This window comes from Nelumbo lutea, chromosome 1 (genome assembly GCF_056320005.1).
Source record: "Nelumbo lutea isolate HS-2025 chromosome 1, American lotus-T2T, whole genome shotgun sequence".
Lineage (NCBI taxonomy): Eukaryota > Viridiplantae > Streptophyta > Magnoliopsida > Proteales > Nelumbonaceae > Nelumbo > Nelumbo lutea.
The window spans coordinates 83,252,985-83,279,187 of record NC_142684.1 but is presented as its reverse complement, the minus strand read 5'-3'; the positions used below and the strand labels follow the sequence as shown (position 1 = coordinate 83,279,187).

The following is a 26,203-nucleotide window of genomic DNA, read 5'->3' as shown; positions in this document are numbered from 1 at the left end:
ATGGTTGGTACCGTAGATTTTACAGGTTACTCGGTCAAGGTTCAGAACATCGAATAAGTGAAAATTTAATAATCAAATGGTGGCACTGACATACATCAATTGTAATATCGGGTAGCCATAATTGAGATACCGACAAAGGAGAGAACATGATAAAGAAACATATCTGAACTCGATAATATTAACATCAAGTTACACAATCCTTTCTTATAACTACTAAGATTATAATACATCTGTAAAGCATGCGTCGAATTACTAATCCATCCAACAAATCTGTACGGTAAATGAAAGAGGTAAACAACAAAATGTAATTTTAATAGAAAAAAAAAATGTACTACTTACAATGACATTTCGAAAACCCAACTTCTCATTGCATCAAGAAATATGGATGTAACCCTGATTTACACTTCACAAAACAATTTAAGAATATTCCTTAATAGAAAAAATAAAAATAAACTATGCAGATTCTTTAGAAACTATTCACATATTCTGTGCTGGTTAATGACCTTTCTTCTGTAATAATTCTTTTAGTCTACTGTTAGCCAATACTTCTCTATTCACAGCTCCTCAATTCACCAAGGAAAAATGTCCAAGAACATTTAGATCAACTGCAGGCAATGAAATCTAAACTCCAACACAAAATTCAGAATCTTCCTTCTAGGCCCATGTCTTGAGAGAGCTTCTAGCTAAAAAGGAGTCTGTCAGTAAATCCAATAATCACAAAATTGTAGCCAAAAGAGCATCCAATGTTACACCATAAACAGGTAGTTCAAGTCCTCTACTGTAAGGCGACTCTGGCGACTGCCCGTCACATCCTCTCCAAATGCAGATGCCACCATCTCTCTCTTTTTTTGCTGCATAACCCACATATTTTATGAATGTTGTTGGTCAATTGAGAGAATAGATTAATGTGAAATTTTCAAATCAGAACTAGGAGATAATTGGTAAAAATGCAAATTTCCTTATCAAAGATCCATTAAAAGAATGGAAAACAAAGAGGCTCTGTAGCAAGTAAACATAGAACATGAGAACTCAGTACAAGAGGGTTTCTTAGGATTTTGACTAGCACGAGGTTCATAAAATCGTTACGTATTGGCCAATATGGGCCTATACGTATCGTACCGGGCCTTTCCCGGTACGCCCCTACAGGGGTTGTATCAGGTCAGGTCCTGGTTCAAAGGGTACCCGGGACTTAAACCGGCCCCTCTGAACCAAAATTGAAAAAAGAAATAAGTTAAAAAAAGGACCTATACGCCCTACCGGCGTATCGGCCAGTATTGATACTTTGAACCTTAGACTAGCATGTAAACACAATATACGTGAACTAATGCAATTCAATTAGAAAACAAAAAACTCATTATCATCTAAGCCTTGTCCAAACTATATGGGTCAGCTACATGAGTCCTGTTTCACTATTCTCTCCTGTTTAGTGCCAGAAAATAAAAACTATAAGATGATATAACAAAACTATACCTGAAGAGCCAATATCCGATCCTCAACTGTATCTTTCACAGTTAATCTTAAAACGGTGACAGGACGAGTCTGCCCAATTCTATGTGCTCTATCAATTGCTTGATCTTCAGTTGTTGGATTCCACCATAGGTCCAGAAGGAGAACATGACATGCTGCTACCATGTTCAACCCAAGACTTGCTGCTTTCAAAGACATAATCATAACAGAAACCTATAATGGACAATGAGGAATCACATTTAATTAAATTCATGAGAAATGCAAAGTCTTAATTTAATTGAACACAAGAATGATTTTGGCATTGTTCTCCAAAAGAGGTTTCTGCAAATCTAGAGAAACTAATAATGAAATTATAAAACAATGAGGGTTTTCAAAAATCAGAACCAAACCTCTGGAAGGGTGTTAAAATCCTTCAGAGCTTTGTCCCTAGCAGCAACTGACATTGTCCCATCAAGTCTTCTGTATTGTATAGAAGAACTTTTAAGACGAGCTTCAAGCAAATCCAACATCCTTGTCCATTGGGAGAAGACAATTGCTTTCTCCCCTACTTTACATTTGTCAGGTATATCCTTAAATGAAGAACCTGAATGAGAACCAGACCTATCTTCTGAACAGCTAGTAATCTCATTAGTACAGTTCAAAGCATTATCCATTGAGGAACACTCTAATGGTTTAGATAGTGACTTCAGGACCTCAAGTGCAGCTTTGACTTTGGATGAATCAGAGGAAAAATACTCTGAACACCGAACATGCTGAGAGGTAGAATGATCATTGTAACAATCCTGACTAGACTGGTCAGAGAGTGAGCATTTTATGGTGGCCCTGGAAAACACCGAGGTTACACTGAGTTGAGCTTTGCAGTGTACTGAAGGGCACAGATTATCATCACCTGTTAGATGTTCACAGATGCATTGGTTGCAGAAAACATGGCCACAGATAGTAACAACAGCATCTTCAGGTGGATCCTATAAAAACAACACGGGGTAATGTGTCAATAAACAGAAAACATGACTGCAGATAGCAAGTAATTTCATTCATGAAGATTCTGTTGAGGAGCACCAACAGAAGTTGGATAATAAATAAATAAAGTGCGCTTTAATCTAATCTTTCTTTCGGTCACAAAAAGTAATACAAACAAATATTTTTGTTAAAATTGACTATACTGAATTTCATTCCTCAATAAGAGAAATGCTTGACCACAGGAATCAGACTAAAATAAAAAAGACAGCTAAAAACTGACCAGAAACTGATAACGGATATTATAAGAGAATGGTTACAACAATCACCCTAGTACGGGATAGCCCCAAACAAAGTCAGAAAAAAAACTCCTGCTTAGGCTAAACTGCTAGCAGCTGCATTAGCACTTACTGGAACTTAGCTCAACGAGTAATTCAATTGTCCTTCCATGGCAGGGATCTCCCTAACAATAAATCTGAACTCCCATGGAACTTCCTTTCCTGTCTTTAACCATGGATGGCAACCTGGCAGTCTCCCTCAATCAGTAAGGTGTTTAACCTGTTCGCAGCAGCTAATTTTAGCCCCTGTAGCACAGCAAGTAGCACATCCCTCAAAGAATTCCAAGTATCCAGAGGTCCAGAATAACTTAATGTGATGTTGCCTTTGTCACCCCTCACAATTCCTCCAATCCCAGAATCACCCACATTTGTGATGCTGCATCCATCAACATTTATTTTCTAAGTGCCAACCCTGAGGACACCAGTGTTATTGTCATCTCAATTTGCTTCTGGATTCTGCCACTACCATGCACCACCCCTCTTAGGATGCCGGACAAATATGTCCCCCTTTAAACTCTTCTGTCATCATTACCCAATGAACAACTTTTAACTTCATAAGTCATATCATATTCTCAGGTTGTTGCTCCTTATCTTCATAGAATCTTGCATTCTTGTTTCCCCATATACACCATAGAATAGCATTTCTAATACAATGCCACACTACCTTCATTCTTTTGGACCCTAATTTGAAAGGATACCACCCAAACAGCTCCATAATGTTGGATGGAGCCATGCATGTCATCCAAAATAAAGAAAAAAAAAGTGAATATAGATCCTAGAAGCGACAAGACACTAAGGTTTCTATTTACTTTGGAGCCTCTCACTCGTGTTGATTATTTAAAGGGCTGCCTTCCAACAGAAAACTTGACTTTAGGTGACGGACCATTCCAAATGGCTTTCCAATGGAAAGAGCACAAGCAAAGAGCTTTGAAGAAACAAAAAAATAAATAAAAAATAAATAAATAAACAGTAAATGAACCACTGGAATGAGGTGCTCACCCCTCTCATTCCCACCAGTCTGGTTGATCATTGATGACCACTTGGTTCAGTATGTTCATCAGATTTTCTACCTCCCCATGTCCCTCAAACCCCTTCTCCACCCAAGTTTCCAAGGTAAAATGCCCATTTTCAAATGAATTGAAATCTGAAATTGGTCTATGTTTAAAAGAAGAAACACCATTTAAATGAGGAAAAGACTCACAAAGAGGCTGATTGCCCCACAACAAATCTTCTCAAAATTTTACGTTTCTTCCCTTTAAGGGATATACCTGGTGTGCTGAATAAGGTAGGTAGAATGGACAAAACAGGCAAGGACATCTCAGGTTCGAATTTCAAGATAGCTCAAAATCCCACCCATTAGGATTTAGTCCATAAATTCTCCTAATCACCAAGTGCCACAATTCTAACTCTCTTTGGGAATCTCCACAACCATTTCTCCAACATAGCTAAATATTTGTCTTTGAGTCTACCAATCCTAAATTTGTTAAATTGACCCAATTTTCAAGGTAATCCGTCTTCTCCTACCCAAGGTACCATAGGAAATTTCTTATTATCTCTTCAATTCTTTTAATCACCTTCATCAGGGCTTTAAAAAGGGACAAGAAGTAAACAAGAAGGTTAGAGAAGGTAGATTTTATTAATGTAAGCCTCTTACCCTTGGATATGCAACTTTTTTCTTTCAAACCACCAATGTAACCTCGCCACCACACTCTCCCAAAATCCTAATTCCCTTGGATTTCCCCCAAGGATAAACCCAAGTGTTTTATTGTCCAAGCTTTTATCAAATATCTCAATAATCCTGCACACCTAGCCAACTCATGAAGTTGTAAATTCAATCCAACTAAACTACATTTAGCTACATTTGTTTTCAACCCTGATACCCTCTAGTCTCTCCAATAAAGCTTTTGCTAGCAGGCACTAAAAATTTCGCCAAACGTTTATGATTATGGATCTTGATTTCAAATTTTGTGCTCGTGTTTGGGCATTATCCAGAAACAATGTGATAGATATGGCTTTAAACAGGACAGAATGGCAAAAAGGATACATGTACAACCTCATAGTTGGTGTTAAGAGAAATATTGTAATTATTGTATTTGGGCATATTTGTAATATTGATAAATTATGGGGACCTAAATGTATTTATGGGAGAAAAAGGGGCTTCTGTATAATTCTGATATATTTTGGTCCGTTGCTTAGTTGGATTGAAGTTGTAAATTCAATCCAACTAAACTACATTTAGCTACATTTGTTTTCAACCCCGATACCCTCTAGTCTCTCCAATAAAGCTTTTGCTAGCAGGCACTAAAAATTTCGCCAAACGTTTATGATTATGGATCTTGATTTCAATTTTTGTGCTCGTGTTTGGGCATTATCCAGAAACGATGTGATAGATATGGCTTTAAACAGGACAGAATGGCAAAAAGGATACATGTACAACCTCATAGTTGGTGTTAAGAGAAATATTGTAATTATTGTATTTGGGCATATTTGTAATATTGATAAATTATGGGGACCTAAATGTATTTATGGGAGAAAAAGGGGCTTCTGTATAATTCTGATATATTTTGGTCCGTTGCTTATTTAAGCTAGTGGTTGTGAGAATAGGGTTTGAGGAAGAGTGAGGAAGAGAGAGTGTAGGTTGTCTTTAAAGCCTTCCACCCACAACTTCAGAGTTCTGTTGCTTGCAGCAAACCTTACGTCTTCAACATTCGTTGTGTCTTCTTTCTGTTTCGTATCATCCTCTAGATTTTCCACCTTCTATTTTTCCCCACTTTCCTCTGTATCTCCTTCCAATTTCCCCTTCTTGACTGTGAGCTGTGCTTCAGTTTTGACCAGATATTCTTGGAGCTTTGATGTAAAGGATTTCCAGCCTCTGATTTCCTTCCCCTCTGGGATCCAGAGCATCTGCCTTTTACCATTAGCAAACCATTCTGTGGCTACAACAAACCATCCTTTTCCATTTCGTTTTAGTTCAGCTGAGTAGCTCTTCCTATTGAGTGCTAGTAGCTCTTCCTATTGAGTGCTAGTTGACTCTTCCTCTCTTCTCTGATCTTCAATGATCTCATCCCGTTGTTTCTGCAGTCCTCAAACTTAAACATTTTGGCTTCGATCTGTAGCTCCCCTCTCCATTTCGTGGTAGCTCGGGAACTTACCATTTCTCTGATTCACAATTTGCTTTTCTCCTCCACCCTACTTTCTCAACCAGAGAGAATTATATTCATGCAAAGAAGAATGCTCCCAAAATTTTGTATGCTCAGCTCCTTAATTTTTGGAAACATACCTTAAGACATAAATCCATCAATATCCTGCACAAAAAGTGAATCCCTCTCTCAATGGATCTGAAGAAATGGTTGACCTGCACTTTCCTCTCTCTAGCTGTATCTCTTTCCTCCTCATTTTGCGGTTTGAGATGGGGCATTGCTTCATACTTTCCATCTAAACTACCGAGAAAGGTTATTTTATCCTTCCCACACCAGCAATAGAAATATCACTCTGTTTTTCATCATAGACATACTCTCTCTATTATCATAATATCATCTATTCTTCCTCTCTCTAGATGTATCTCCTTCCTCATTTTGCAGTTTGAGATGGGGCGTTGCTTCATACTTTCCATCTAAAACCCAACAAGGAAAAACTTGGTTGTTTGTGGTGGAACTATTTATCCAGTCATTACAATTGATTTGAATTCCTTATTTAATTTAAATAACTAAATCAGGTTTAATTTGTAATTTAAAAGTCTTTCTAGTGACTTTTTTGTTTAAATTAAGAAACTTTCTTTGTCGAGGGTGGCAAGATGGAAAAGAAAAAAGATTCATATGATGAAGTAGGATCAAGTTTGTCAGCCTCTTGCTGAGGGTGGGTTGGGAATTAGGTATTACAATGGATTTGAATAGAAAATGGGATGAAACAAGTTACATGGTGTTGACAAAATGAATGGACTCCCACCCTCAATGAGCCAAAAAAATAATATTTATATGTTATGTACAATTACAAAAATGCCCTTATAGGGCTGAAGAAATTGTTTCAACTTCAATAAAGAAAAGAAAGTTGAAGAAAAGGATAGAAAGAAGAATTAGGAGAAGATAGGAAGAAAAAGAGAAGGGAAAGAGAAGAAAAGAGGGAAGACTAGAAAGGAGAAATCTCACTCTCTTCTCCTTACTATCGACCCAAGTTGTATTAACATTTTACTAAAGTTGAAATGACAACATTACCCTTAATTAAGTTACAAAAAACATAAGAGAGAAAAATAAAAAGAAAAAGGCAATAATGCCCTTATCACTAATTCTAACACTCCTCGAACTGGAGCATATATATCATAAAGTTCCAACTTGTTACAAATATAATTCATCCTTGAGCGACCCACACTTTTAGTAAAAAATATCAGCTGCTTGGTCTTCAGATTTAACATAGGGAGTAACAATCTCTCCACTTGTTACTTTCTCTCTCACAAAATGGCAATCAACTTCAATATGTTTAGTCCTTTCATGCAACATTGGATTGTAGGCAATATGTGTTGCAGCTTGGTTGTCACAAAACAATGTAATGGGTTGACAAATTGTGATATTCATCTCCTAAAGAAAATGATTCAACCAAACTAGCTCATAGGTAGCATGGGTCATTGCCCTATATGGCTTCAGTACTACTCCTAGCAACCACACTCTGTTTCTTGCTCTTCCAAATACCAAGATTTTCGCACAAGAAGGTACAATAACCTGTAGTAGGCTTCCTATCCATCAGAGACCCTACTCAATTTGCATCTAAGTACCCTACCAGAGACATCTCCCACTTTTTTATACAAAACCCCCCGGCCAAGAGCACCCTTTAGATACTTCAGCACGCTCATAACACCATCCCAATGAGCAGTTGTTGGATTCTACATGAGTTGACTTAGGACTCCAACACTAAAGGAGATGCCAAGCCTAGTGATGGTAAGATAGATCAGCATGCCTATTTGTCTCTAATACCTTGTAGGGTCTTCTAATGGCTCCCCCTGATTATCAATCATCTTCACATTGGGATCCATAGGAGTTTCAACTAGCTTGGATCCCAATGACCAAATTTCATCCAACATATCTAAAACATACTTTCGTTGGGACAAAGAGATTCCCCACTTTGATCGAGCTACCTCAATTCCAAGAAAGTACTTCAAGGTTCCTAGATCTTTAGTTTGAAAGTGTTGTTGTAGGAACTATTTCAACTTATCAATTCCATGTGTATCATTGCTAGTGAGGACAATATCATCAACATGCACTGCTAGAATGATTTTCCCAGATGACAAGTCCCTACTAAATACATAGTGATCAGCACGGTGATTGCTTCAACCCATAGACAGCCTTCTTCAAACGACACACCTTTCTTGACTCCCCCTAAGCAACATACCTAGGAGGTTGCTCCATATATACCTCCTCTTAAAGATCACCATGGAGAAAAGGATTTTTAACATCAAGCTGAAATAGGGGCAAAGTGGGCAGTTAAAGAGATAAGCACTCGTCTAGAACCTATTTTAGCCACAGGAGAGAAGGTTTCTAAATAGTCCACACCATAGGTCTGAGTATACCCCTTAGCAACAAGTCAAGCTTTGAACCACTCAATACTGCCATCTTGACGGTGTTTAACTATATAGACCCATCAACAACCAACGATTTGCTTCCCAGGTGGTAAGGAAGTGAGATCCCAAGCATTATTAGATTGAAGAGCATGAAATTCTTCATCCATCGCCTTCTTCCATTAGGAGATGAGAGGACTCCCTGTAAAGAACACGGTAGAAAAACAGAGAGAAGGAAAATGAAGCGTTGATGTGAATGAGACGAATGAGCAAAGGAGACATACCAAGAAAGGGGGTCACCTGTGCAAGCACACTTACCCTTATGAAGAGCAATAGGAAGATCAAGATGGATTTGTCAACAGCAAAGATTATAGTGGCATGTCAGAAGCTAGAGCTGGATCAACTGTTGGTGACAATTCTGGTTGTCTATCACATCTAGAGTACACTCTGTGAATAGATGGTCGGATAGGCTCCTCCACAGTAGGTAAGGGAATAAAGACATCACTAAGTCAGAGGGAAGAGGGATAAAAGGAGAAGGTTCACGTAAATAGGGTAAACTCTCAAAGAAGGTAACATTCAGAGCAAAAAAAGCTTTCCGTAGAATAGGATCATAGCACTTGTAACCTTTTTGGGTATGAGAGTAACCAAGAAAATACATTTGATAGCTCTGGAGTCAAGTTTGTCATGGCCTAGACCTAATTTGTGAACAAAACAAACACAACCAACCACAAGAGGAGGAAGAGAGAACGGGGAAGTAGAAGGAAACAAGAAAGAGAAAGGTGACTCACCATCTAGGACTGAAGAAGGTATACAGTTTATGAAAAAACAAGAGGTGAGCAACTGCATTACTCCAATAGATTTTAGAGATCAACATTTGAATCAACAAGGCTCGAGCAGTTTCAATCACATGACGATTTTTTCTCTCAACTAGACCATTTTGTTGAGGATGTGTGAAATGAGGACTGATGTATAACAGCATGAGAGTCAAAATAAGACTAAAAACTATTATGAAAGTATTATTTGGCATTATAAGAACGAAACGCTTTAATGTATACACTAAACCGATGCCTTATCTCAGCATAAAAAGATAAAAAAAAAAAATAGAGAACAATTCTAAACGATCCTTCATTAAGTAAATCCATATCATTCTTGAATAGTCATCAATAATGTTACAAAATATCTAAATCCATTATAAGATGACACACGACTAGGACCCCAAACATCTGAATGGACTAAAGCAAAAGGACTCTGGACTCTCTTAACATCCCTAGGAACAAAAGACACTATATGATGTTTACTTAACTAACATGACTCACAATCTAGCTGAGTTACAAACTCCAAAGTCAGGACTTGCTTTTTCAAAACATGCAGAGAATGATGACCAAGATGACAATGCCACTAATGTGGTGTAAGAGAGGAATTAAGAGCCTTCTGAGGACCATGGTCATCCAAGTAGTACAGTCCTCCAACTTCACAACCGCCACCAATTGTCTTCCCCATCTTGAGATCCTGAAAGACACACTAACACAGTATAAAGGATAAAAGGTTATTGAACAATGAAGGGTTTGAGTAAGTCTACTTACAAACAAGAGACTAAAGGAAAACTTGGGAACACAAAAAACAAAGTGTAAACTAAGCTCAAAACCAAGAAACACATTATCTGTACCAATAATAGTAGAAGAACCATCAACTAAGGTAACAATTTGAGAGGTAGAAGGTGGTAACAAAGATACAAACATATCTAAGGAGCTAGCCATGTGATTTGAGGCTCCAAAATCAATTACCCATGGTGAAGGTGAAGAACTAGAAACAAGGCAAGCAGTACTTGACTTCATAAGTGTAGTAGTGGCTGAACCAAAAGAGGCAAACTGGCGAAGCTTTTCATACTCCTCAGATGAGATAAAGATTGTGTCTTTATCCTTAGCAACATTGGTAGTAGGAGCATCTTTAGTCACACTGACTCCCAGTCACCTTCCACCATTGCATGGTTAGCCCAGGAGGATGGAGGGCCATAAAGATCATAACAAAAGTTGATTGAGTGACCTCGTCCACAATGTGATCACTTACGAGCTGAACCACAACCACTAACACTATGACCACCACCACCTCTTGCACCACCAACCTCTCTACCACCTCCACATGCACCTCTGGGCCCACGGCCAAAACCCCTCACATTACCTCCACCTCTGCCACGCATATTTCTACCAAGAAAACCTCTGCTAGAAACCACCATGGCTGATCTCTCTGAAGGTGGGGATGATCACTATGTGGATTTTAGGCTCTCCTTATGTGGGAGAATACGTCGGACAATGATGGAAGATCACTGCTCCCTAAGATTTGGACCCGCCTGGTTCAAATTCAGACCTCAACCCAGATAAAAACCTTGCAACATCTAGATGTTCTCTTTGTTCTTGTTGAGTCTTCAAATCAGTGGATAAGGATTGATAAACATTAAGTTCATTCCTTAAGCTTTTTAAAGAAGCATAGTTTTCTTCAACATTTTTATCCCCTTGTTAAAGAGAAAAATAGTCTTGGTATAACTGGTAAATTCTTGTGACATTGTCTTGTCCAAAATACAATTGCTTGGCATGGTCCCAAATCTCCTTGGTCGTGTCTATAAACATAAGGTTCACACTAATGTGATTCTCCATACTATTCCAAAGAGATGTCATAATTTGGGCACTCTCTTGTACCCATTCATAGTACCCCTCTGATTCACTTTTCAATGGACCCTCCTTAATATACTTCAACTTGCCTCTTGCAATTAGAGATACCTCAACCGACTTGGCCCATGGGATATAATTAGTACCATTAAGTTTCACCATAGTTAAATGAGAAGTCATGAGATCTGATTGCACAGCTACTATAGGCTTAGTGCTACCATTTGATGAAGCCATGAGTGAGAAGAGATCACTGATTTGTCACCTAGGAAAACTGTCAAACAGCTGGTATGCAACTATTGTAGTACACCTTTTTCTTTAGGAAAAACATCAAGAATCGTCAGCCCTCTACTTTAGAAACACTAGGGAAAATATTACACACTTACCACAAGGTGTCACCACACCACAAACCAGCACAAAATCACCACACATCAAGGAGCGCCTACCTCACAACAAGGCTGCCCTTTTCAAACTGCCAAATAGAGGGGTTTTAGAAAAACACCACCAACTCACACAATACTGCAACTTGAGGCATTAAAGCCTCTTTTCCAAGGGAGCGACTAGTCCTCTTAATTCCTTTTCCTTTCCAACAAAGAATAAAGAATATTCTATATTTCTAGGGCACAAAAAAATTGAGACGTGAACATTACCGCCAACAGTACAGTCGACCTCAAAACTCTGATACCATGTTCCAACTTCAATAAAGAAAAGAAAAGTTGAAGAAAAGGATAGAAAGAAGAAAGACAAGAAGATAGGAATAGAAATAGAAGGGAAAGAGAAGAAAAGAGGGAAGACTAGCAAGGAGAAATCTCACTCTCTTCTCCTTATTGTCAACCCAGATTGTATTAACATTTTACTAAAGCTGAAATGACAACAATACCCTTAGATAAGTTACTAAAGCTGAAATGACAACAATACCCTTAGATAAGTTACAGCAGACACAAGAGAGAAAAATAATAAGAAAAAGACAATAATGCCCCTGTCACTAGTTCTAACAATTCTAACAGAAATAATAGGGTGATATAATACAACTATGGTACAAAAACACCCTTAGCTCCTACAATCTCTACATTAAGGATTTTAATGTGGCTACTTGGAAAATGGCTTTGGAGGTTTGGGGCTGAGAGGAATGTTTGGTAGAGAAAGCTTATTGCAGCTAAATACGATGAGCAGGGGAAATTGGGATTCGTCTAATCCTTTCAACTCTTATGGAAGCTCTCTTTGGAAAGACATTTTAAAGATATATAGTATATTTTCATTGGGGGTTAGTTATAAAATGGGAGATGGTAGCAGATTGGAATTTTGAAGAGAGGTGCCTAGCATGTACAAAAAAGGAACCGTGATTTTTCTTGCCCCTTAGATAAGACATCAATCTTCCAGCCCTTTATAAACTCCGCCATCATTTTAGGGAAGCAGCCACTCACCTCGAACAGTTTCCAGATTTAGACCAAATCTCAAACAAGAATTTGAAGTGCAGCAATAAGTGACTGATTCTATTTGCTCGTCACAGAAAACACAGTTTGCAGAGTCTAGCACCATACCTTCCTTAGCAAGCTATCCCTCGTTAAAATTATATTCAGATAGGCAATCCAAAAAAAAAAAAATGATCCTCGGACCTACTGATAGAGTTGTAAAAAAGATTTTACTGTGAAATTTCCACAATTCTCCCATTCCCAACCTTTCTATCACTTCCCCCAATATCCACCCGAGTATCATATAATTTATGTAGCAATTCCACCTTGGGACCTCCCAGTCATTCAAATTTCTTCTGAACTGGAGGAGCCAAAGGCACATTTCCATTTAGTATCTGCACAAAATCTGCAACCTGAGCTTCTTTATCAGCAGCTAGCTCAAAAAGAGCCAGAAAACTATCCATCAATGGCCTATTTTAAAACCAAACATCCCTCCAGTATTTCACCTGAAGCCCATCACCAACCTTGAATCTCACACCCTTTGAATAAATTTCAAAAGCTTTTCTAATACCCTTCCAAACAGAACATCCATAGAATTGGTTTGATAACCCCTGGAGATCCCATCCCAAATTTCTATACCCGTATTTAGCTACTACCACCCTCCCCCAGAGACCTCCTTGATTTCAGAAAATTTCCAAAATCACTTTCCAAATAGAGCAATATTCATATTTTTCACCTTCCTCACACCCAGACCTCCCTGGAGTCTTGGCTTACACACTAACCAAATTATATTTCTTTTTATCCTTCCACCCTCTCCACAGGAATTATTTCATTTTCTTTTCAATGAGAGATGCCATTCCAGCCAGGATAGGATACATTGAAAGCAAATATAGGGGAATAGATGACAGCACACTTTTTAGTAAAGTGATTGGGAAATATTTGACCAGGATGATACTGATGAGAGTTTCTTGGCTAGCCTAAGAATCTAAACCAAAGCTTTGGCTTTCCTAGGTAACTTCTAAAGACAATTTTCTGCATTGGTCAGTTGCCATTGGGAAATATTTGACCAGAGATAACCTACCAAGGACAGATATGCAGATCCAGGACCAATCCTGTGGTTTGTGTGCGATGGCAGCTGAATGTCTGGATCACCTCTGAATTCATTGTCCTTTTTTTTGAAGATAAAGCAAAAATTTTATTAAAACAAAAAGAAGTACAAAGAAAGGTGATAAGCAATCAACAGAGGGAAATTAAACACCCAATGAAAAACCAACTAAAATAAAGCAAAACCCTGCCAAGCAAACACCCCACAGAGGCCGACCCCCTTACAAAAGGAAACAAAATCAAATCAAAACAAACAATGAGATCCCAATCATCAAACAAAAAAACAGCTCCCTTTCCAGCCCCAAGAACCACCCAACAAGAACCCAAATCAAAACCCCAGCCCCCTAACAGACTCTTATTCATGCAGTCTTCTTGTTCAATTTTTGAATGCAATCTTCTTGTTGTCTTCTGACTCCATTTTTGTGTTTTCTTACTATCTTGCTAGGCCCAATGCCAAACAGGCCTCCTCTATCCTTGCAAAAACCTTTGACGCTGTTATCTGTTGTTGACTCTCTCTGCTTTTCTGTGAGATCTGCATCTTCTAATTGTGTTTAAATTTCCAACTGCTTCTTCCAATTCTCCAACAGATTTCTGACCTCTATCTGACCCATCCTCCCCTCTCAATTCTTCTTCCTTTTCCTTGATTCTATTCTCACAGCCTTCTTTCAGCTCTTTCAACTTTTGAGTTATTAGATTACTTGCATTACAGTCAGCCACTTGATTATCCTTATTCTCCTTCTCTCCATTTCTTTCCTCCACGAACCTGGATTATCCTTACAGTCAGCCACTGAATTCATTGTCCTTCTTTTCAAGCCTTGTGGACTCATTTCCTGAAATCAGCTAGTTTATGTTGGGTTGTGCCACAATTCCTCTCTGATCTTCTTTCTAGCTGGCAGCAGCAAGCCAGCAAGGTGTGAGTGAGATTTGGAAATCAATGTCGGGTATTGTTCCTGCGGTTGTTGTGTGATCAATATAGGCTGAAAGAAATAGAAGGATCTCCCTAAACAAGTGCAGATTGAAGGAGGAGCTTATTAAATTCATATTTGACAAGCTTGGCATTTGGTTTTCTGTTACTAAGGAAAGTGGCCATCTGTCCCCTTGGCAGTCCTTGCAGTGTCTCAAGTTCTGGAGGGTGTATTAAGTGTGTCAGTGTGTCTCGTGGGTTCAGAGTCTAGCCTTCTGTTTTGGGCCCTGCCCCTCTTGTTGTACTATTATCCTGAATTGAAATAAATCTTGCTTTACCTCTTTCAAAAAAAATATATATATTAAACCAAGAATCCCTTATTCAATAAAATTCTTAAGGGTGTTTAATAATGGCTGAATTGGTTGAACTGAATTGCCTATCAGTTTGCCTTTTAGAAATAAGCAATTGATCCCTGTTTTGGAACACTTAAAGTAAGTACTTATTTTAAGTGTTGGGACCACATAATAAGTGGAAAATAAATACTTATTTGTGTTTGAAAAATAAGCACAATAAGTGCTTATTTTGAAAATTAGTACTTAAAAAATAAGCCAAAGTTGGGTGGATTCTTTTAAGTTCTTATTGAATAAGCACTTATTTCTTTTTTCTGGGACAAGACCATCCCCAATGTTTTGTTTATTTTCCAAGGACTGCCCCCAACTTCAAAAAGCCAATAGAACCTATCATTTTTTCCCATCGAACATTAACTTAACTTACAGTGGCTATGATTATTATGGAATCTCAGCACCAGGTTCACGAAACCCCACTGTTTAACTCCATTTTTTCTGTTTTTTTTTTTTTTTTGCTCCATTTTTCATTATTTCTCCAATCCCTTTCTATCATCTATTATTTTTTGGATTCCAATGCACTGCTTTGCTTTGGATCCAGCCTAGCAAGCAGCATCTACTGTTTTACTTTGGTTTTTTCAACAAAGCATGCCAATATAATATTTATAAATATCAAATATATGCCTATGTTAAGTTAGGGCTAATTGTCATTTCCAAAAATATAAATACTTATGAGATAAGCAACTCACCAAACACTGTAATATAAACAAATTAAGTACTTAAAATAAGTATAATTGGTTTGAGAAAAGACCTCCCAAACCAAAAAAGTACTTACTCAAATAAGTACTGAAAAATAAGTACTTATTCAACCAGCCACTTATTTCCAAACATGCCCTCTTCTTAATTGCTGCAAGTCATGTCAGGGTGACTTCTTTACCCCTAAATATTTCACTATATGACTATTTTATCCAAAAAAGACAAACCATTAAACAGTTCAATTTAGCCAAGTTAGCAGTTATCAAACGGCCCGGGGGGGTGGCATGGAGAGTAAAACTAATGCATAAGGACAAAAAAGATACAGTAACTACATACATTGCAGATGCCACAGATTGCCAAACAGGCTTCAAGACAATTCAGAAGATCAATCTTCCTCTCCCTAGTAAGTTTCTTTGCAGTCTCAATAGAGGAACACCAAACGGAATTAGAATCATAACTCTTAACAAGAAGAGGGTGATCACAGGCTTGTCGTAGGCGCAAAAGCATCAATAAAATATTAACATAATTCTGTTTGATGGTCCCTGCAGCTGCATAAACCTGAGACAGTATCCACATTAAAAACCAATGAAAATACAAATTTCAGGAAAGAGTTAGAACCATGATTACCAGAGTTTCAATATACAGAAAACAAAGCAACTGTTGGCAGCACAAAAAAATTGGTGCATGTGCAATGAAAAAAAAAATCACCTTGAACTGTGCACATGAATCAGCCTCTAGTTTGGAGTAGAAGTTTCGTTCTTCTTTTGAAAAATCTACCTTCTTCAGTTCTATGGATTTCGGTGGTAAAGTAATTATTGGTTTTCCATCAATAATAGTGCCTAAAGAACAAAAAACAAAGGCCCACTGAATAAGCATAACTCATCAGAGAAGATTTCACACTGATACAACCCTAGGTGCAGCCACCACAAACATGATCAGATCAACCAACATGTACAAGGATCCTGTCTTGGAACAAGATGTTGCTAATAATAAAACATATCCAACGGTTTTCCATTTGTCACCATAAGCTATAGTATAAACAAACAAACAAACAGAATCTGAGAGCCAATTAAGTAGACCCCCTCTAGTAAAATCTTCTAAAAAGAGTTATGAAAATGTCCAAAATACCCATGCAGTTACTTTTGACAAAAAAAATATTTATTTTCTCTCTTCATATGAATCACTAACTCAAACCCTTTCAATCTCTTTTCTGAAATTGATTTATTTTCCAAATTTTCCCTTCATATGAATCACTCAAAGGTAAAGCTGCAACTTTGCATTTTCTTGTTTTTGTTGTTCATAAAGTTTGTATTTTTTTTTCATAAAAACCAGCCTCAATAGTAGCTTTATGAGTATTTTGGACATTTTTGTGGATCTTGTTAAAGGATTCTAACAAAGGGGGTCTATTTGCAACTGTATCAGAAAGTTTATGGGAGGTGACTGCAATTACTAAACTTCAGGGGATGTTTTATCAATGATCAGAAACTTCAGGAGATGTTTCAGCAATTTACCCTAAAAAACAGGAAAAAAAATTGCTAAAATATGATTTCTTTAGGTTATTCAAGACTCTATTTAAAAACCTTATTGAGTTTTTTTCCCATCATAGTGGGTAAATATAAAATTGTTCTAGTGCTTCTAATGCATGTTTGGTACACTTGGTTGTATTAAGTACACACATAGTAGATATGAGTTAAAATAGAGTAAAATTACCTTTCTATGTATATTTAAATGTTTAGTATGTGTGTTCTTAATATTTTGACAAATTTCTAAAATAATAGATTGGTCTTATCTCTTATGAATTACAATTTATGATACAATTGGATTCTATTCATCCTACCCTAGGATTTCAGAATATTTGGTGGTCTCCTCTTTTGGCAAGCCAGTAAACCTAAAATTCAGCCAATAAATATGGCTCTTGAAAGGGAAACTGGCAAAGTAGTCTGGTGTCTTCACTCAAGGGAATGGATATGGAACTTTCCTTTTTATGAGTAATAAAAAATACTTTTCATGCATGCAAGTGTTATGTTAGATGTACAAAAAGGATATAAATAAAAGAAAAGGGAACGCCTATGAACAATATCTCTGCATCTCAACCTTTCTACTCATTTAGGACAATATCCTAATCCATTAAGAAGAAAGAAACCATCAAAACGAGGTAAAGGCCTTATAAATTTTTCAGATATTCTTTTACTCTACTCCTTTCATACCACCTAGGAGATGGCACAAGGAATCATTAACCAAAGCATAGCAACCCTAGGACCCAATTGAATCAAATGGTCAAGAAAGAACCCCTTTCCATTTCCAGAAGGGGAAAGTCCAAGATATTTAAATTAGATACCAAGGCTGGGCAAAACGCAACTGTTTCAGGTGTTATTACAGACTTCAGCTATTCATAGTGCTGTGAGGATATGTTGTGGTTCAATTTGTTTTCCACATGATGTGCTTGATCACAATCATGTCAAATTATAAATTCAAGATGACAACCTAATGGTATTGCTGAGGCAATAGCCAATGATGAAGCTGATAACTATTCCATGTTTTTAGTATTTATTTATTTTGAGGGCCACCACAAGGCAGAGGAGCATTGTATCCTCGTATGCAGCACTCAAGATGATCAAAAGGACAGTAAAGGATCCTCAGAAACATATGCAAGCTTTGATATTATCCTTCTAGATAATGCCATGTTAGGAAAATTCATCTTTTTTCCATAGGCTTATTCCTTAAGTACATGCCTTCTGGAAATACAGAATCCAATACCCAACCATAAACCTCAACCAAGGTACTGCGATGACCTCAAACCCTACTTGAGTAGGTTTATTTTATTCAAATACCTTCAGAAGTGCAGACAAAAAAAAGATCCCATCCAAGAGAAAAAGTGCCCAAGGGGGAACTGGGAGACTCAGTACATCCATCTACTAATGGTGTAGTTCAAGAAACTGAACAAGGGATAATCAACATCCTGGAAGTTCAACTACCAAATACAATGAGGTTTGAAGAATTGTGGTACTAAACAGTTAAAAAGGTAATAGAAAATTAGAAACTCAACCAATTGGGCACCAGGGCCATCACTTCCAGAACTGAAGCCTTGGGTAGATCTATGAATGAGGATGGCAAAGAGATGATTTTTTCCCACCAAAAAGATAAAAAAAAAAAAAAAAGAAACAAGAGGATAAAAGTTAGTAAATAAAAAGATCTATTATCATCATCCACTGAAGAACCAAAGATTATAACACAAGAGAGTCTAATCTGGAATGTCACCTTTTGTGCGACGAAGCATTATGGTCTTCAAAACAGCTTGTAGATTTTTGTACCCATGTGCTGGATTCTTATTAATCGGAATCTTGATCATGGAGCAGAATGAATTGTAAACAGAATATGGATCATATCTAAGGAATCTGAAGTAACTATAAAGATCATCAACTGCATTCTGGATAGGTGTTCCTGACAAGCACCACCTCCTTTTAGCTCGAAGTCCCCAACATGCCCTCGCAACTTGAGTTCTGTGGTTTTTAATGCTCTGTGCTTCATCCAATACTACCCTAAACCATCCAACCCTTGCAAGAGGACGAGAAACAGATTCAAGTGATGTGCCATCCACTCCCTTTTTATCCTTCCGATTTTTCTTATCAGAACTAGGGGGATACTTTCTTTTTCTGCTGGAAGACAATCCCATAGGTGGCAGACTTTGAGCTTCTTCCTTCCCTTTATCATCATCATCTTTATCCACAAGAGACTGCTTTGGAACCTCCATGCTTACAATGGAATATGTTGTAAGCACAACATCATACTTGGCCAGATCATAAGGATCTTTTGTTCGATTGGTTCCATGGTATACAAGAAAAGAGAGATTAGCATCCTTGCTGACCTTACTATCCAGCTCTTCAGCCCATTGTCGGAGGACACTGGTAGGACATACAATCAATGTTCCAGCGGCTGGTCTACCCTTCATGGTCATGGAAGAATTCTCATTCTTCACTGACTTCTTAACAAAACCAGAATCTCCATCATCATCTTCATCTAAATCTAAAGCTTCCAATTCCCCTTGTTTTGCAACTGCAGAACTAATCTTGGAGGAGGGAGATCTTTCCTTCAGTATAAGTGCAATTGTTGATATTGTCTTTCCCAATCCCTGCTAGGCAATTATCATGTAAGCCATTGTAAAAAAAAAAAAAAAAAAAAAAAAAAAAAAAAAAAAACTAAAATGGTTCCAAGAACAGATAAAGTTTAAGTTATTGGTCAATAAACCTGATCATCAGCAAGAATTCCTCCGGAGCAGGGTGAGCTATCTGTTTCCTTTTTCACCATCCATGACAATGCAATTCGCTGTCCAAATGTTAATTAAAAGTCATTTGGGATGTCAAAAATAAGGAATTACTTCTCACAAATATAAAGGACGATCCATCTCTAGCCTTACAGTCACACAATACAAGAAGGCGAACCATTCAATCAGTCTCATTAATGTATATCAACTAGATTAAACCATTTTTATTGATTGACTATGGCCATTAGCATGTACTTGATCATTCAACCATCATGTAGATTTTAATATTCAAGGAAAAGATTAGATAGACAATCATAGTCACCTGGATTGTATTGGTTTTGACTTAGATCATGTCTTAATTGGGACCCATTAAATGGTTTCCCTGCATGTTTGCAAGCTAATATGCATTTCTTTTGCTGACTTCAAACTATAAACCATGCTAGAACCTTGTACTTGCCAAATAAATGGACTTAAAAGATAAACCTAAACCTGATGTCTCAGAAGGGGGACGGCCAAAACACCATCTGGTGGACTATCTTCTGACTTAGGCTGAGCAAGATCCTGCAAATGCACTTCAACCTTAGGTCCATATAAATGTAGAGAAACACACATGAACATATGCAAATGCAAAACCACTTCTTCGAGCAGCAAAAAAAATAAACAAAATTTATGGTTATCACCTGTAACGCCACCCTGAAGGTTAATCTCTCATCAATTGCTCTATGCCATGTGTTTACAATTCCTGTATGGTAAAGAGAGTTGCTATTCATAGAATGTGTTGTGGTCACAGGGGGTTTTTCATGCACTAATGATGTATATGGCTGTATAGGATGACTGATATCTTCAAGAATACATAAATCAGCATCATCAGTATCATCAACATGAGCCCTATGCCCTGAGAGACTCTTGTGGACAACTTCACCAGTGACTTTTACAGAATGACAATTCATGCTACCAGATGGAAGCACTATATTCTCTTTTTCTTCCTTCATGAATATGGTCTGCTTGTTACTTGAAGTAAATAATTGAATATCAGAAAACAATTGTCTTGAGGCACTATGAATTGAAGGCTCACCACCAGCACTAGCATCAGAGTTTCGATTGATTGGAGAATGATAATCATAGGGGACAGGCTCAAGAACATTTACATCATAAGGTGTGCTCTTAGAAGAAAGAAGCTCATCCTCTCTTTCATCCTTTATGCAAACCTCCTCCTCACTTACATTGCATGATTGAAGAGTATGAAGTGATTGCCTTGAATGATTGTCAGAAGAAGCTCCATTTTTTGCATCAGAAGAAGAGCATCCAGTAATTGGTGAATGATACAAACCAGCTTCACACTTAAAACCCATACCCTGAGACATATTTATATGAGCATAATCCATTATGGATTCTTCTTGAACAAATGTGTCAGCTCTTCCTTCATGTGCTGTCATCGTACTTCCTTGGCATATATTATGAGTTGGAAGCAGGTGAACCTCTGTTTCATCTTTCGTGTGGATTTGTTCTCCCACAGTTGACATAAATTGCAGAACCGAAGAATCAGACAGGAATTGCCTTGAAGAACATACTAAAGTAGCATTATCATCAGAGGCGCTAGGATCTGTACAAAAGGTTAGTGGTGAACAATGATGACTAGTTTCACATGTGATATCAGCAACCTGACTGCTATTGAGTATAGTATGAAATTGACCTATATCTATATCCAAAAAATATGCCTCCTCAGGATATTTACATGAATTTTCTTCAAGTTTTCCCATATTGTCCATGCTATTTCCACATATAGCACTATACTTCCCAAAAGCCAAATCTGCTTCTTCCATCACCATGTAAGGTGAAGCACCTGCAGTTTAGAATACCCACAAGTTAATGAATATGAAACTCATTCTAGAATCCACAAAGCACAGGTGAAACGAACAGGCATATGTAGCTAATTATTACTCTGTGCAGTACAAACTTAGATACATGTCTTAACCAGGCATATGGTAACACATGCAATTTTATTGAGCTCCCATGGTGACCTCATCTTCAGCTTCACTCTTCAGTTGAACAAAGATCATGGTCACCAACAATACGAAATGTGGTTACCATTGCCTGCAGAAGAATTAAACTCGGTGCCAAAATTCCTTAGCTGGTATGGTGGTTCCTTACCAGGAGGATTTACAGAGCTTCCAACCCTCTGATCAAGGCAAGTGTTACATTCTGAGAATGGCACAGTTAATTGGTCATTAAAACTCAAAGAACTGCATACAGGATTGCCAATCTGTGGTGGATCTTCCATCTTCACATGATCAGACACCATTTGAGAACTTCCTGGAGTCTCAAACGAACACTCTGAGCCCATGCTTGTCCTAGAATCTGAAATTTGTGTATAATCTGAAGGATAGAACATGAAAGATCCCGGTACCTCAGCTCCTTTTGGAGGTGCCACCCCATAGATACCTAACAGAAACTCAGCATTCAAGCAAGAAACGATTAATGCACGCATACTGAAAAGCATAGGTGTGTTCGGTAACAGCTGAAATAGATTCTGAAAGCTGAATGTGGAGAAGGCTTAAAACTTAAAAAAGGTTACTTAAATGATGAATGAGGCTTTTCTAAATTTATTTTGCAGTCATCAAATTCCACCTTAGTTTTTCTTTATGACTTTAATGTATATCTTTTCTTATATGAAATAACAACAACAACAAAAACAACATAACAGTAAATAAGTGTAACATAGGCAAAAAAAGAAGAAATACCAAGTCAAAATGAATCATGTTACCATTTTGTGGCTGGGACACATTCTCATGGTGGTAAGCAAGAAAACTTGACTCTCCTTGTAAATCATTCCTTGATGATATATTTCCTGCATTGGTCTGCAGAAGATGCCACATTGTTAAGAGCTGATGAAAGAGTGTTCATGGAAGACGAGGGAAATAAATGGATAAAAAAAAGCATAATAGTAGAAAATATGCATATCGAGTCAAGAAAGTTATCTAGAAAATATTTCAATTATAAAATAACTATTTGGCCCCTAATTTCTATAGTAGTTATTGCTAAACTTCTTCCTCTCCCTTTTTGATGGATAACAAAGTTCTCGTTAAGATAAGAATGATATCAAAAAGCATAGAACAGGGAGAGTTCCAGCCATAGTGTAGAACACTAAACATAAAAGAACAGGAAAAAATACAAAATATACCAATGTCTCACAATTTCTGTCCAATTACTAAAATCAATCCTGTTCACATCCTTAAAGTCTTAAACTCTTTGGCACAAATTCCTGATATGCAATTAACAAATAGATTTTCCTGCAAATTCTGTGAAACAGTGATAAGGATGATACCATGCCTTTGAAGATTTATTCATATAGAAAGAAAGCACAATAACAGCTGTTAAGACAGCAACTTAGAAGTCCTTGGGAATAGGACTGATTCTGGATACAGAGGTATTTCGGTCATTTTGATAACAACAAAGATTAATTTCCATCATGGTTCTAAACTTCCACAGAACTGACATTATTAACCTTGCTAATCGAAGTCACAGACGATTTTCAACAAGTTTTTGACTGGTTGGAGTTCAATGTTACATTCAGTTTTGTCAAAACCAGATTGTTCACAAACCCAATAAGCCAACAGGATCACAGGTAAAATGGTCTCACCATTGGGTTGACCCAGTGCTCTATGATGCCGTTACTGAGTATAAAATATATAAAAAATATTTGTAGGCAGTAGCAAAATTGTTATTATTCTTTCTCCATGCATGAGCCCAAGTTTGTACCTCCCCAAGTGCATTTGCCTTTGTTTAGAATACACGATTAAAATGTATTTAATGTCCATATAGTATATCTATATAATGATATAATGCACAAATTGGCATATGACTTTATAGTTTGTCACTAGGCATTCACAAATGATATGGTTTGAAACTTCTTATTAATTCTACTAGTTGGCACTTGACACTCAACTATTGACTCAAGCAGTTCATTTAGACACATCCAGATTTCAGAGAATTATCCAGGTTAAAAGCAACTTTGCCAGTTATTCCGGAAATACAAAAAGTGGGGATCGATAAAACTGTAAAACCACCAGATCTGGTCAAGATGGTGCAGCTGTCCATGCAGCATATTGATAATGATCTAAGCATGAAAACATATCAACTGAAATTGTAAATAACATCTCAATGTGAGAATATCAGACACACATGACTACATATGTTAATATCTATATCCTATTTCCTATTTCAAATAGTCTGGTTTAGTGGCATTATTGGTGCTACTGCTATCATTTTGTAATGTTTTATCCTAGGTTTGTAATAATTTAATGATGCTCCCTTGGTTTCTATATTTTATAATGTTTCCATGATTAATTCCACTTCCAAAAATTAATTCCTCGTCCACAATAATGAAGGTTACATTGCAATCAAAGTTTTAAAACCTTGATTTCCACTTTCTTGCTTACAAATTTTAGAGCTTGTAAACATGGAAGTCACTCCATGAAATGTATTTCAGTGTCATTACTATTGTTGTGATCATTTATACTAAAAACAAGGCCAGCATCTTCTCAAACCGTAATTGACTCCCACTCTACATACTGTTATGGATGCCATGCAATGTTTCATGTTTTTCTCTATGCGAAATCTTTATGCTTTTTTCTATTTTCAATGTTAGGTTTATGCTATTATTGGTCAAGTAAATGCAATTTAAATTGTTCCCAACCCTAAGATGATTTTCTTGTCTTTGTTTTCTTTCTTTTTGTGATAGGAGAATGAAATACTAGTTACCCAAATAAAGTGAATTCAGGACAGGGCACAAATGAGCGTAATTCAAATCCAAAAACAACAATCGCCACAGTTTTTGTTCGCAAGAAACAAACACATACCTTGGAAATGCCATGTGGCTGGTTTGGACTTTCATCAAGAATGGCATATAATTGATCAAGATCAATAGAAAGATCATCGGAACCATTTTCTACGTCAAAGGAATCCTCCAACCAGTTCGAACTCTCCTCTGCTTTCAGCATATCATTGCATGCCATCCGTAACAGTATGTAGAGCGAGGGCCAGTTACGGTTTGAGAAGATACTGGTTGGAGGATTCCTTTGACGTGGAAAATGGTTCTCATTTCTTTCTATGCGGAATCTTTACCCTTTTTCTGTTTTTAATGTTAGGTTTATGCTATTATTTATTGGTCAAGTAAATGCAATCTAAATTGTTCCCAATCCTATGGCTCAGTTTGAAAGAAGTACAAATACAAATATGAGTGCAAAACCTTGCATTTTGTATTATTTTATATTTATTTATATTGTACATATTTGTATTTATGCTCTTTCCAAATTAAGCATAAGATGATTTTCTTTTTGTGAATTCGGGACAGGGCACAAATGAGCGTAATTCAAATAAACACATACCTCGGAAATGCCATGTGGCTGGTTTGGACTTCCATCAAGAATGGCATATAATTGATCAAGATCAATTGAAAGATTATCAGAACCATTTTCCACGTCAAAGGAATCCTCCGACCAGTTCGAACTCTCCTCTGCTTTCAACATATCAGAGAAATACCATAGAAACCCCCCCCCCCAAGCACCCCCAGCTTCAAAAACCCTAATTTCCTACAGTACCAGACCCGAATTATGGAGCGCCTCGATTCAAATTTGAAGAGCCCACAACTTCGAAATCGGGAAAAGCACAATTCCGAAGAAATTCAGCGAAGACTATGTGAATGCTTAGAGACGATGGTTTTCGTTTGCAACGTCGTCGTCCTGTCAGCTCCAATTCCCCGAAAGTTCATAGCTGTTTCGGCTGATACGACTTCTTTTTTCCTTTATTTTAGACGGGAGGAGATATGGTTAGACTATTAAGCTGTTGAGGGAAACCAACGCGTGAGATCAGAGTAAACAACGCGATAACAGGTGTAGTCGTCGTGTTCGTGTAGAGATGAAGTGCTCCTCATTATTTAACCCCCACAAAAAAGTAAAAGAGAGAGAGAGAACAACTAACTGCCAATCTGCCATAGAGGCATAGAGTCAGTTTGTCGCCTTATCAAATAAAGACGTGCCCAAATCAGTAATTGCTCTGCTTTTTTAAAATTCGGAGTTTCAGTAAACCAAAAAGACAGGCGGTTTTCTAGTTTTTCTTCTTCCAGAGTTCTAGGCCGTGTTGTCGTTTCAGGATTCAATTATATAAATATAATTATCAAAAATTAAAATTATGAAAAAAAAAACCCTCGAACACCTCGTGGCCGTTACGAAAACCGGAAACGTAGCAAGTAACAACTGTGCATTTGATGAAAACTAAACGAAGGAATTGAGCAACGTATAGTTTTTAGTACTCATAGGACTGGGAGTTTGTTTCGTCTACAGAGCTACTCGTAAAGCTTGTCCAATCACAAGAAAGAAATAGCGCCAGACCGTACGCATGGCCTCAGACGTCAGGGTGAGGCCGTGAGGATTGGCTGAGAATCTTTTTCAGAGGAT

The 26,203-nt window shown here is 37.4% G+C and overlaps 1 protein-coding gene across 12 annotated transcripts; it reads right to left on the bottom strand.

The window, feature by feature from the left end:
• Positions 1-282: 282 nt before the first annotated feature.
• Positions 283-25,791, bottom strand: LOC148875765 (helicase-like transcription factor CHR28). 12 transcript variants are annotated; one of them, XM_088966024.1, is made up of 13 exons: positions 25,136-25,790; positions 22,513-22,606; positions 21,900-22,190; positions 21,484-21,591; positions 20,429-21,351; positions 20,238-20,309; positions 19,733-19,810; positions 18,746-19,616; positions 16,196-16,326; positions 15,824-16,045; positions 1,857-2,432; positions 1,471-1,680; positions 283-851 (listed from the first exon to the last, which is right to left on the bottom strand). In XM_088966024.1, the coding sequence occupies exons 1-13, from the start codon at positions 25,274-25,276 to the stop codon at positions 747-749; spliced, it is 3,822 nt and encodes a 1,273-aa protein (XP_088822150.1). In that variant the 5' UTR covers positions 25,277-25,790; the 3' UTR covers positions 283-746. The 12 variants fall into 12 exon arrangements, with proteins under 12 accessions (XP_088822150.1, XP_088822148.1, XP_088822149.1 ...); XM_088966022.1 differs by lacking the exon at positions 25,136-25,790 and adding an exon at positions 24,608-24,826 and having other exon boundaries at positions 21,442-21,591; XM_088966023.1 differs by lacking the exon at positions 25,136-25,790 and adding an exon at positions 24,608-24,825.
• Positions 25,792-26,203: the final 412 nt, after the last annotated feature.

Coding starts and splice junctions, on each gene's coding strand:
- LOC148875765 (XM_088966025.1), bottom strand. CDS start 24,763: ATGGCATGCAATGATATGCTGAAAGCAGAGGAGAGTTCGAACTGGTTG. Junction 22,191..22,512: donor TGTGTCCCAGCCACAAAATG/GTAACATGATTC, acceptor AGTTTCTGTTAG/GTATCTATGGGGTGGCACCT. Junction 16,327..18,745: donor AATGCTTCGTCGCACAAAAG/GTGACATTCCAG, acceptor TTTGTTCTTTAG/GCACTATTATTGATGGAAAA.